The 11,552-nt window shown below is 37.7% G+C and overlaps 1 protein-coding gene across 1 annotated transcript in view; it reads right to left on the bottom strand.

Moving 5' to 3' along the window:
• Positions 1 to 628: 628 nt before the first annotated feature.
• Positions 629 to 11,552, bottom strand: part of THAP12 (THAP domain containing 12) — a 29,627-nt gene continuing 18,703 nt past the window's right edge. Inside the window, exons 3-5 of the mRNA XM_014482757.2 lie at positions 9,816 to 9,923; positions 5,001 to 5,037; positions 629 to 3,356 (exon numbers count right to left, since the gene is read on the bottom strand). Of these exons, the coding sequence (XP_014338243.2) occupies positions 1,423 to 3,356; positions 5,001 to 5,037; positions 9,816 to 9,923 (2,079 nt within the window). The 3' untranslated portion in view covers positions 629 to 1,422. The remainder of the gene's footprint in view (positions 3,357 to 5,000; positions 5,038 to 9,815; positions 9,924 to 11,552) is intronic.

The raw sequence follows: 11,552 nt of genomic DNA, 5'->3' as shown, positions 1-11,552 counted from the left end.
CTTTAGCATCAGTCCCTCCAATGAACACCAAGGACTGATTTCCTTTAGAATGGACTGGTTGGATCTCCTTGCAGTCCAAGGGACTCTCAAGAGTCTTCTCCAACACCACAGTTCAAAAGCATCAATTCTTTGGCACTCAGCCTTCTTCACAGTTCAACTCTCACATCCATACATGACCACTGGAAAAACCATAGCCTTGACTGGACAGACCTTTGTTGGCAAGGTAATGTATGTCTCTACTTTTCAATATGCTATCTAGGTTGGTCATAAAATAAAGTCTTTCCTTTTGTTGTGATCCACACAGTCAAAGGCTTTGGCATAGTCAAAGCAGAAACAGATGTTTTTCTGGAACTCTCTTGCTTTTTCATGATCCAGCGGATGTTGGCAATTTCATCTCTGGTTCTTCTGCCTTTTCTAAAACCAATCTGGAAGTGATTTTTTTGAGCATTACTTTACAGATGAGTCCAAAAATAACAGCAATATTTTCTGTATTATTCCCAACATAAACAATTCAATAGATAAACTTTTACAAAAAAATTAACTATATCAGGGTCACTTATTTTTCTAGGCTTTTTAAAGAACTTATCTTCAATTGTGAGGATAATTTTACCACAAGAATCTGTTTGCTTGTAAATCAAGATGAGGCAGTAGATACAGTCATGGAAAAAGCCAGAAGAAAACAGACAAATCAGCTGTCAGTATCCATGGCCTCTGATCCTTTCTTGACCATGAAATTGAAGTGTTCAACATATACCTGCCAAAAAGCTTATGAAGACGTAGGCTCAATAAAGGAATGTAAACAGCAATACCAGATGTGGAACAACAATGGCAGGCTCTTCCATTCAAATTTTAACTTCATTTGATAAAGAGAAAATCTACACTGAAATCCTTGTTGGACAAGCTTACACATTTCTCTTAGAGTCTGATAATTTTCTTAACTGTCCTTTACAGATTTTTAATAGCATACTTATAACTCCTACTATTCAAAAGTCAGTCATGAGCTTCACTGTAACATTTTACAAAATGCATTCCTTCCTCCCATACCTCCTCTAATTTTATTTTTTCAAAGATCCGATAACTTAATACCTGACAATTTGATCCACAGTGATAAACGTAATGTCTAAAATCACTTAACTAAAACAATTCCAAAGTGCCATTAGCAGAGATCACATAAAACTGTAATATGGTACTTTCAATGCTATCTTCTGGAAGAACAGTTAGGTCTCCAAAGCATGGGCATTTGAACAGGCCATTTAAACAGGCAGATTATCAATGACTAATATACTCAATGGGAGGCCTACAGATCAAGATATTCAGTGATTAAGTGGCCTACCCTTACAACTTTTCTGTAAGATATTTTAAAATTTCTTACATTTTTTTTTCAAATATCAAATATAAGAGAAAGTCTAGGTTAAAAGTCTCTTAGGTATTTTCAATGGTTTCTGAATTATCTGTAGGAAGCTCTGACTTACTTGTATACAGTTTGATATATGTATCCACCATTAAATCCAAATCGTGTTTTATATCAAAATTTATGTTAAGCAAAGCCAAGTTACTTGATCTTTGATCTGTTAAAGTGTTCCTCAGGTATGCTTTGAGATGCTTTCGCCCATTTTCATAGCGTTCATTCTCAACTTTCATCACAGGAAGAATACATAGGACCTTCAGCAATGCATAAACATTAGGAAAAAACTTGATGTCTGGTAGATGAAGGGCTTCATAAATAGTGGATGGAAGTTCTATATCTTTCCCTCTGTGTTTCCATTTAATTCTCCAACAATGCAGCTCAGCAGAGAGTGTGTCAGGATTAGGTAAGTCACTTCGGTACATGTCAGCATGGTGCTCCTCTGATGTATTGAATTTGAGCTGTCCCATGACAGAGGGTACCAGGGATAAGCATTTAAGCGCTTTGAGGTGCTGTTCTGAGAATATATCTTTCAGTTCCTGAATAATGTGTTCCACAGTTGGAACACTTAGAGTTTCTTTGTAGTAACTCTCAGAGGTTAGCTGAGATTCCAGGTTACTGTGCTGAGCTCTGCGAAATTTCCCTGGGAGTTTCATCTGAATATCAAGTTTGGTTGCCAAATTTGTGGCTTCCTCAAACCAAAATTCATGATAAACTTCAATATTTTCCATCACTTCATTTAGTGAATGTAACACTGCAGTCAAGCTACTGGCTGCAAAAAAGACATCAGAGGTTTGCCCCTGAAGATTTTTCCCAAAAGCTCTTGTAAAAGATAAAACATTTTTAAGAACAACAATGGTAACGATGAAATCAAAATCTGTTACCGCACTACAGAGCACAAATGCTCGGCCAGCTATACAGTTATTCCATCTAACATTTGTGTCACTATTTATACCATCTAAACATAAAACAAGTGCTTGTAGGAGGTCCACTAAGATTTCAAAAGCATCATGCCTGCCTGTCCACTGAGAATGGCAAATTTCCTTCAGTTCTTTGCCCCTTTCTTCATTGTTCTGAAAGAGGAGAGAAATTACATTTTCAAGCTCTAAAAGCAGTTGTGGTGATCGATGAAAAAAAGAACAAACTTCCTCAATTGTTCCTAATGCAACAGATACTCCCATAACAGGCACTGATTTTGCCAACCACATATTTAAGGCACAGGAAGAGCAGAGTGTGTAGATAGCTTGGGGATATTTCTCTAAAAGTCTAGAAGCAACAACTTTCATTTTGGATGAAAATCCACTAGATACAATGTAAGCCTGGCCACGACAGTACTCCATGTTTAATCCCCATTTCTCAGTTATTGTAGTGTGAAATTTCACAGCCAAAATTTCTGCATCAGCTTCGTAAGGCAGGAAGCCTACAAATTCCTCTCTCAGGTTGTGAGCTTCGTCGACAAACCTCACCAACACCGGCAGGTGCTCTTCCCCTGCTATGTCCACCACATCATCAGTGATGATGGAAAAGAAGTGAGAATCTCTCACTTCCCTGAGGGTTTCTTCCCGAATGCAGCTCTCACAGATCTCCAGCATCTGTTTCTGCTGTGTTTTGGAACAGAACAATGTGTTAACTGCTGTTGTCTCAAAGCGCTTTCTCAGAACCTCTTCACCAGAATTGATCCGGCACTCTAGCAGTGCTTGAAAGTTATCAGGAGTAAAAAGACCTTCTGGGATTTCATCAGTTTCATGTCCATCCAGAGGTATGTTTTGTTTTCCCATAAGAATCAGAATTTCAAATAAAGATTTTAAATATTCTTTGTTTTCCTTCTCTTCAAGAGTTAAAGGTAAAATGTCTTCATCCTGCTCTTCACCCACTTCTTCTGCACTGGGATTCTGAGCATTGCTGTTGTTTATTTCCTTATGTTTTGGTTCCTGTTCAGAAGTTTCATCAACTGGAAAACAAAGAATTAATTTTATAAACAGGTTCATAAGGAATCATACAAACAAAAAATTACATATTTGACTGGTTAAATATTTAAAATTCACAAATTCATTCATTCAACACTCACGAGGCACCTACTAGACCACAGACTAGGATGCAGAGATTAAATTAAGACACACTCTAGTGGAGGAGACAAATACTCTGAATGAATATATATTCATCCTACATGTCAATGCTATTATGAGAGGAACAATTTCTTATAAATTTAAGAAGGCACATTACATATACAGAGTAATAACAGACAGTTCACGCCGTCACAAAAAGGACCTGAAGGACTAATATTTACTGAGGCACTGTGTTGTCCTCTTATATGTAGCAGACTGCTCCCTCTACAGGCATGTTATCAACCCCATTTACAAATGAGGACAGTAAATAACTGCCAAGGTCACAGATAGAGGTGAAAATTCAAATCCAAGCTTGTCTGGCTCCAAGGTCCATGCTGACACTTTTAAGCAATACTTTTATATGGGAGATGAGACAATATACTACAAACTATATTCATGCAATTTCTAGGGCTCTATTAGTATATTATTAATAGAAATCTCAGCATAATCTCTTCATATGTGGATGGGAGAACTGAGGCCCTGAGGTTAAGGGTTCTGACCGTACTCATACAACCCTGTAAGTCCTGGCCCCTGTGGCCCCTTTTTTAACCATCATGGGTTCGTAGAAGCTCCAACCACAAAATGAATGTGTAGTTCCCCAACTCTGGCACCCTGTTTCAAGGCACAGAATATCCTTCACTCCTTTCTTTGCCTGACTCCATGTCTCTTCATCTATAAAGGAGGAAAGTAATAGTACTCAAGTACTATTACTAAAGTAATAATTACCTCAAGGCTACCGTGAGAATTACATGAATTAATATATGCAAAGCTTTTAATGACTTGGCACACAGTAAGCACTCAGTAAAAAGTTATGTTAATAATAGTAGTAGTAGGAAGAGATACGAAAGGAAGATTAAAAGTAAAAATTGATAAGAACAAAAACCCCTCTAGTTCTCATTCTTTGGTTACACAGCTCAGGCATCAGCACCTGGAGAACAGCTACTGTGACTCCCACTCTCCATAAAGCCAAGTATCTCAACAGCACTTATTCTTTTAAATATTTACCAAGAACTTAGTATGTACCACCGGAGAAGGTGATGGCAACCCACTCCAGTGTTCTTGCCTTGAGAATCCCAGGGACGGCGGGGCCTGGTGGGCTGCCGTCTATGGGGTCGCACAGAGTCAGACACGACTGAAGCGACTTAGCAGCAGCAGCAGCAGCAGCAGCAGTATGCACCACAGGTTGCATGGACAGAGATTCGGCTCCTTTCCTTCCCTACAATGAGATACTCTGCCTTGTGTCCTACCACACTGGGAGCACCTAGTGGAAAGAGAGAAGGCCAAGTGCGTGGCATAGTGATACTCAATAAAGACTAACTGAGCTAAGATTTTATCTCACAGACAATTCCAGACCACAGGACAATGCCTACCACACTCTTACATCATTCTCACAATAGGTTTTTGGACATAAAACATATTTATTTGTCCTTACCAGGTCAAGGCCTTTTAAAAAGGCATTCAGAAGTTGAGTCATTAACACTATCACTTACTTTTTTTCTGTTTCAGTGTCCTGATTTCATCTTCACTCTAAATGATAAGAAAAAAAGAAAAAAATATCTTTAATAAAACTGAACTCCAGTATATCATCACAGACTCAAGTAAAAAGCATATTATGAGTCAAATTTAATTCTTTTTTTTTTTTGGCCATGCCATGCAGCATGTGGAATCTTAGTTTCCTGACCAGGAATTGAACCTGTGCCCCCTGCAGTAGAAGTGTGAGATCTTACTACTGGACCACCAGGGAAGTCCCAAATTTAATTCTTTCAAGAGCATAAATTCTTCATAAAGAATACATTCTTCAAATAGACAGATGACAAGAAAACTAGAATAATGTGCTAATGACTCCAAGTTTATAATAAAATAGTAGAGGGTAAAGAATACATCATTTAACTTACTTTATACCTAATCATCATAATTTGGGATTACAAGTATGTGCTGGCTAATAAAAGGCATGAACGTATATGATGGCATTTGAGGTCAAACTCAAGGTCCATAAATCATGTCCCTCTCCCCTAGTTTAACTCCAGGGGATGTCATGTAAAAGGGAGTTGCTGGAGTCCAGAACCTAACACAAAAGCTGTGAGAAATCTCTGAGAAGCAGAAAGTGACAATGCCAAAATGGAAGAGAAATGGATATAAACAGCAGAGAGAGCCAAGTGGCATCTTCAGGCTTAGACTGAGGGAGAACTTTCCAAATGTGTCCTTTTCTCGCTCTAACCCACTATACGTGACTGAGCGACTGAACTGAACTGAACCCACTATAATTATTAGCTCACAACCTACCCCATTACTATTGTAGGGCATGAAAGCAGCAGTACCAGTGACAGCTAGAGACAGCAGGGTACCTGCTGGGCAGCACAGGACACAGTACTGCTAAAATGTCAGCAGTTTAGCCAGTCTGGAACATTCCCTCCTTATCCTATGGGCTGCGGAGTTACAAGGATGGCAGATCCGGAAGTGAGCCTGCTGTATGATATCTGAGGTTCTTTGAGGGGCAGAGAACAGGAAATGATAGTTACAGGATGGGAAGTGATTGAGCTCCTCATCCTTGCTTCATATTACTAAGAAGAAAGCTGACGTGCAGTGTTAGCACTCATTTATGAGAGGTCCCAGAAAAAAAAACAGAGCAGAAGAAAAGCATGAAGAAATAAAAACTGAGGATTCCTCAGAACTGTACAATATAAGTCTGGATAAGAAAAAAACCTCACATTCAGATATAGTTTAGTCAAATTTGAAATATCAAACATAAAGAAAATATTTAAAGGAGGAAAATGCATTCACCTAAAAAGGAACATGAGACTCGCATTGACGTCAACAGCAATAATGGATGAAAAAAATCGAATCTAGCAGAAACCAATAAAATAGCTCATAAGTACAGCTATCAGTGATAAAACTCACTACTGTTTCTTTGAAAAGACTATTAAAGTAATTTTAGGAGCAGAAAAAGGTAAAACTCTAGGTGAAGCTCATAAAATTTTGGAAACATATAAAGCACAAGAAGAAAGAGAAACAAATAAACAAACAGAAATGATAATCAAAATATTCCCTCATCCACCCAAAGCCCTCTGATGGTTTTACCAAGTTCAACCTAACTTTCAAGAGCAGACAATATCTACCTTATATAAGTTTTTCTAGGGAAGTTAAAAGAGAAAAAAAGAAAAGTTATCTAACTCATTTTATGAGGCCAACGGATCCCTGATATCATAACTGTATAAGAAGAATACATGAAAAGAAATTACAGGCCAAGACTTACAAATGCAAAACTGACCAACTAAATCGAACAGTATATGAAAATGAAAAGAAATATACTGCAATCAATTAGGCAAAGATGGTTCAACATCAGCAAATCCATCAATGTTATCACTAAGCATTAAAGAAGGGGGGAAGAAAGAACAGATACAATGAAAATATTGATAAGTTCCATAAGTTAAGACAAAAAATAAACCTCTGAATATGAGGACTAAAAGAAAATAAACGAAAAAAAAAAAAGAAAATAAAGGATATTTCTTTAACTTGATAAAAAAAATTACGTAACAATACCAATGGTAACATCACACTTAATGGAACAAAACAAGTGTACCAGTCGTGACATTCCTGGGACTACTCAATACAGTACTAGAGATGATCCTGACCAAACAATAATACAGGCAACAGAAAACATTAAAATTGGAAGACTGAAAGAAGAGGCAAATCTGTCCTTATTTACAGATGATACAATCAACTACATAGAAAACCCAGTAGACTATTAGAATTAATCTAAAAAAAAAGGATCTTCAAAATTGGTGGAGGAACTTTACTGGTGGCCCAGTGGTAAGAATCCGCCTTGCCACGCAGGTAGCACACGTTTGACCTCTACATGGGGAACGAGGACCCCACATGCCACAGAGCAACTAAGCCCTTGTGCCACAACAACTTGAGGCTGCACACCACAATTACAGAGAGTCCGTGGACCACACTAAAAGACCCCGCACAATGCAATGAAGATCCCATGAGCCTCAACTAAGACCCAACACAGTCAAACAAATAAATAAGTTCTTTAACTGGTGGAAACACTCTCTTAACCAGAAATACATAATCTTACCATAACTTAGCAGGTAATTAAGGAAGGATGTACACGTTCTCTTCTAAAGAACAACAAAAATCCTGACAATTTCTCAAAATTTTTACTTTCTGCACTTCTAAATTATTATAATTTTTTTTTTTAGTGTTTATTTACTTGGCTGCATGGAATCGTAGTTGCAGCACACGAGATCTTTAATCTTCACTGCTGCATGTTGTTTAGTTGCTCAACTCTTTTCAACCCCATGGGCTGTAGCCCACCAGGGTCCTCTGACCTGAATACTGGCGTGGGCTGCCATTTCCTTCTCCAGGGGATCTTCCTGACCTAGGGATCAACCTGAGTCTCCTGAAAGTCTCCTGTATTATAGGCAGATTCTTTTACCACTGAGCCACACTGCAGCATGCAAAATCCTTTAGCTGCGTGTGGGATGAGGGATCTACTGGGCCCCCTTCTTTGGAAATGAGGAGTCTTAGCCCCTGGACCACCAGAGAAGTCCTGTTTTGAAAGTATTTTAATAGTCTTTTCAAAGAACTAGTAGCTTTGTCAATGACTGCTCTGCTACTTGATAGCTATTTTATTGTTTTTTTTCCATTCATGGATATGACTAATTAACACTGTAAAAATACTAATTCAAAGTATTTACAATGAAAATCTCAACAGAATTTCTAGAATATGACAAAAGGATTCTCAAATTCACATGGCAGAATAAAAGTCTACAAATAGCTAAGACAATTTTGAAAAGGAAGGCTTAAGAAATCACTCTATTTGAAAATGATACAATATAAAGCAATGTAAGGGGCAGCATCTTATCCAGACTGATTAACAGACTATTGGGAAAACTTGATCCCTATAAATAGAAAGCTAAATTAGATCTCTACTGGACACTATACAAATTCAAATGGATCAAAGATCTGATTACGGAAGGTAAATATAGAAGAAAATGAGGAAAACTAGACAAATGTTATCTTTAAAAAGCACACAGCCAATGGACTGAAATGACTCATTAAGTACAGGAGCACGGATACAAAATGGAGGAAGGTGAGGAATGGGAATGGTTATAAGGAAAAAAAATGAGGGGCTTCCTGGTGGCAATGGTGACAGAAAGCCATGGCCTGAGGAGTCTGAGTAATTTCATTTTGTTCATTTGAGGCCAACAAAAAACAGGTAGGTTTTAAGGATATCAAAGGTTTATAAAAAACATGCACAAAGATGTCACATAGAGAGACTTAAAAGCTTTTATAAACCTTGTCAGTACTTAATAGTGATGGAATCCTTATCTCTAGTAAAACTACCCATGTCTTAACTTTCACTCTTTCCCTTTCTTAATCCCTTTGTGCCAAAATATTCTAGAAATATACTTCAGTCCCACTTTACCACAAAGGAAGAGGTGAGTTTTTTTTCCAGCTTCCCTGGAAGAAAATGATTTAGTAGCCCATAATTAACAGCATGAAATTAAAAGATGCTTACTCCTCGGTTATGACCAACCTAGACAGCATATTAAAAAGCAGAGACATTACTTTGCTGACAAAGGTCCATCTAGTCAAGGCTATGGTTTTTCCAGTAGTCATATATGGATGTGAGAGTTGGACTATAAAGAAAGCTGAGTGCCGAAGAATTGATGCTTTTGAACTGTGGTGTTGGAGAAGACTCTTGAGAGTCCCTTGGACTGCAAGGAGATCCAACCAGTCCATCCGAAAGGAAATCAGTCCTGAATATTCATTGGAAGGACTGATGCTGAAGCTACAACTCCAATACTTTGGCCACCTGATGCAAAGAGCTGACTCATATGAAAAGACCATAATGCTGGGAAAGACAGAAGGTAGGAGGAGAAGGAGCCAACAGAGGATGAGATGGTTGGATGGCATTACTGACTCAATGGACATGAGTTTGAGTAAACTCTGGTAGTTGTTGATGGACAGGGAGGCCTGGCATGCTACAGTCCATGCGGTGGCAAAGAGTCAGACATGACTGAGCAACTGAACAGAACTAAACTGAATTAACTGCATACTTTGGCTCAAGTCAACAAGTATCAACTGGCTAAATTTGAGGAAGATTTTCCAAAGCAAATACTAAAACAAACTAAATATCTTAGGTCCATGCTACTTCAATAACCATGGCATTAATCCCCCATAATGCTACACCTGATATAGAGAGTAACTTGGTTCAATGTTAACATGAATGCATCTATACTACATTTCATAATATTATAGAGGATAGAAGAGCTGGAGGAAGCACACTGACATACCAATTCTTTTATTCGTTTTCTGTGTCTACTATGTGGATTATTCAAATGGCTGGTAAGATCGAATATTGTTGGTATGGCATTATCTCGGAGAACTGTCCTGTAAGGACTCTGAAAAAGAAAAATGCATTAATGCAGAAACAGTCCTTAAAAATACATTACACACAAACAAAATTGATTGTTAATGATTTCCCCAGTACTACTTCAACTCCAATTCTAAAGTGTAGAGACTTGCAGAATTGATGATGTCAGTCCAGACCAGCTAACTATTTCTAACTCCTTTTACATTTGTCCTTCTGGCAATCTTATAAATGAAGGAACTGAACTGATGATAGGCATAAAAAGTAGAATGTATTTGTATTATATATATATTTTTCTAATTCAATCTTCCCGCTACTTTTCTGTTCTTCCATGAGCCTACAAAGTAAAGCAGGCACAGAAGTTTCTCAAATAAGCTATCCTCTTATACATTTCATAGTAACTCTTCCCTCCTTTACCTGCCATTCCCTCCTCTTTTGCTACTATTACTGAGAAGCATTAAGGCACTGTGAAATAGTACTGACGAGGACCCAAGAGACCAAGAGACCAAGACCTGGTGGCTCAGACAGTAAAGAATCTGTCTGCAATGCAGGAGAACCAGGTTTGACCCCTGGGTTGGGAAGATCCCCTGGAGAAGAGAATGGCTACCGACTCCAATATTCTTGTCTGGAGAATTCCATAGACAGAGAAGCTGGTGGGCTACAGTTCATGGGGTCAAAATGAACTGCACACTACTGAGCGACTAATACTTTCAGAGGAGGCTTAGGGGCTAGCCCTTAATCTACCAGTGACTCACTATGAGACCCTGGACAAATACTTTTCCTTTCTGGACTCAGTTTCTTCTTTTGAATAAAACTCAGGTATTGAATTAGATGAAGTTATTCACACACTAATGATCATAATGCTGACCATTTCAGTTACCCAACCACTTATACTTTTTCATAACTGACTCATTTTTTTAACTAACAAAATCTTAAGGAATAAAAACTATAAAATAATGATTTGATGAGCTAGTTGTATTTTTAACACATATTACAAAATTTAAGATAAAAACTGATTCATGTGCCACTTGTTATCACTCATGTGCCACAAGTTATACACATAATCACATTTTTGCAAACACTGAACCAGGTATTTCTAAATTTCCTTCTAATTATAATATTCTTGTCACTGAAGGATGACCATTCTCTATCCTTATAAACTAATTCAATCTGACTAGAAACTGAATGCAAATTTAGATGGTGACAGTCTCCCACAGCCAGAAAGACCAGAGGTCAGGTAGGGACAAGAAGTTTATTAAGAGGTAGAGTAACAGATGAATAACTGCTACTACATTCCCTTAGCTAGTCCAAAGAAACTGTGCCTTCCCAAATTTGCACTGATAAAAACAAAACACACTTCAGTTTAAAAAGCTTTTGTGGGAGCAATGATTGTTTCAAAGCTAATAAAGCACATTCAAAGTATATGTCAAACAAAAGTAACAATCCCCATATTTTTTTAACTCAAGGAAAGGTTAGGAAAATATGATGGAAAAATATATAATTAAAGAGAACACACTTAAGTTTTATCTAAAGAACTGTTACACACATTTGGGAAGAATTTCTATTTCTATTCAATATTTTCTAGTTCAATCACAAGCCTCAGGGAAAACACAAAGAAGAAAATCTATTTCTTGATAACATTCAACTTCTAGTGCTGGGC

Source organism: Bos mutus, chromosome 15 (assembly GCF_027580195.1).
Source record: "Bos mutus isolate GX-2022 chromosome 15, NWIPB_WYAK_1.1, whole genome shotgun sequence".
NCBI classification, from domain to species: Eukaryota; Metazoa; Chordata; class Mammalia; order Artiodactyla; family Bovidae; genus Bos; species Bos mutus.
Note: the sequence above shows the minus strand (reverse complement) of the source record. Positions and strands in the feature narration are given on the sequence as shown.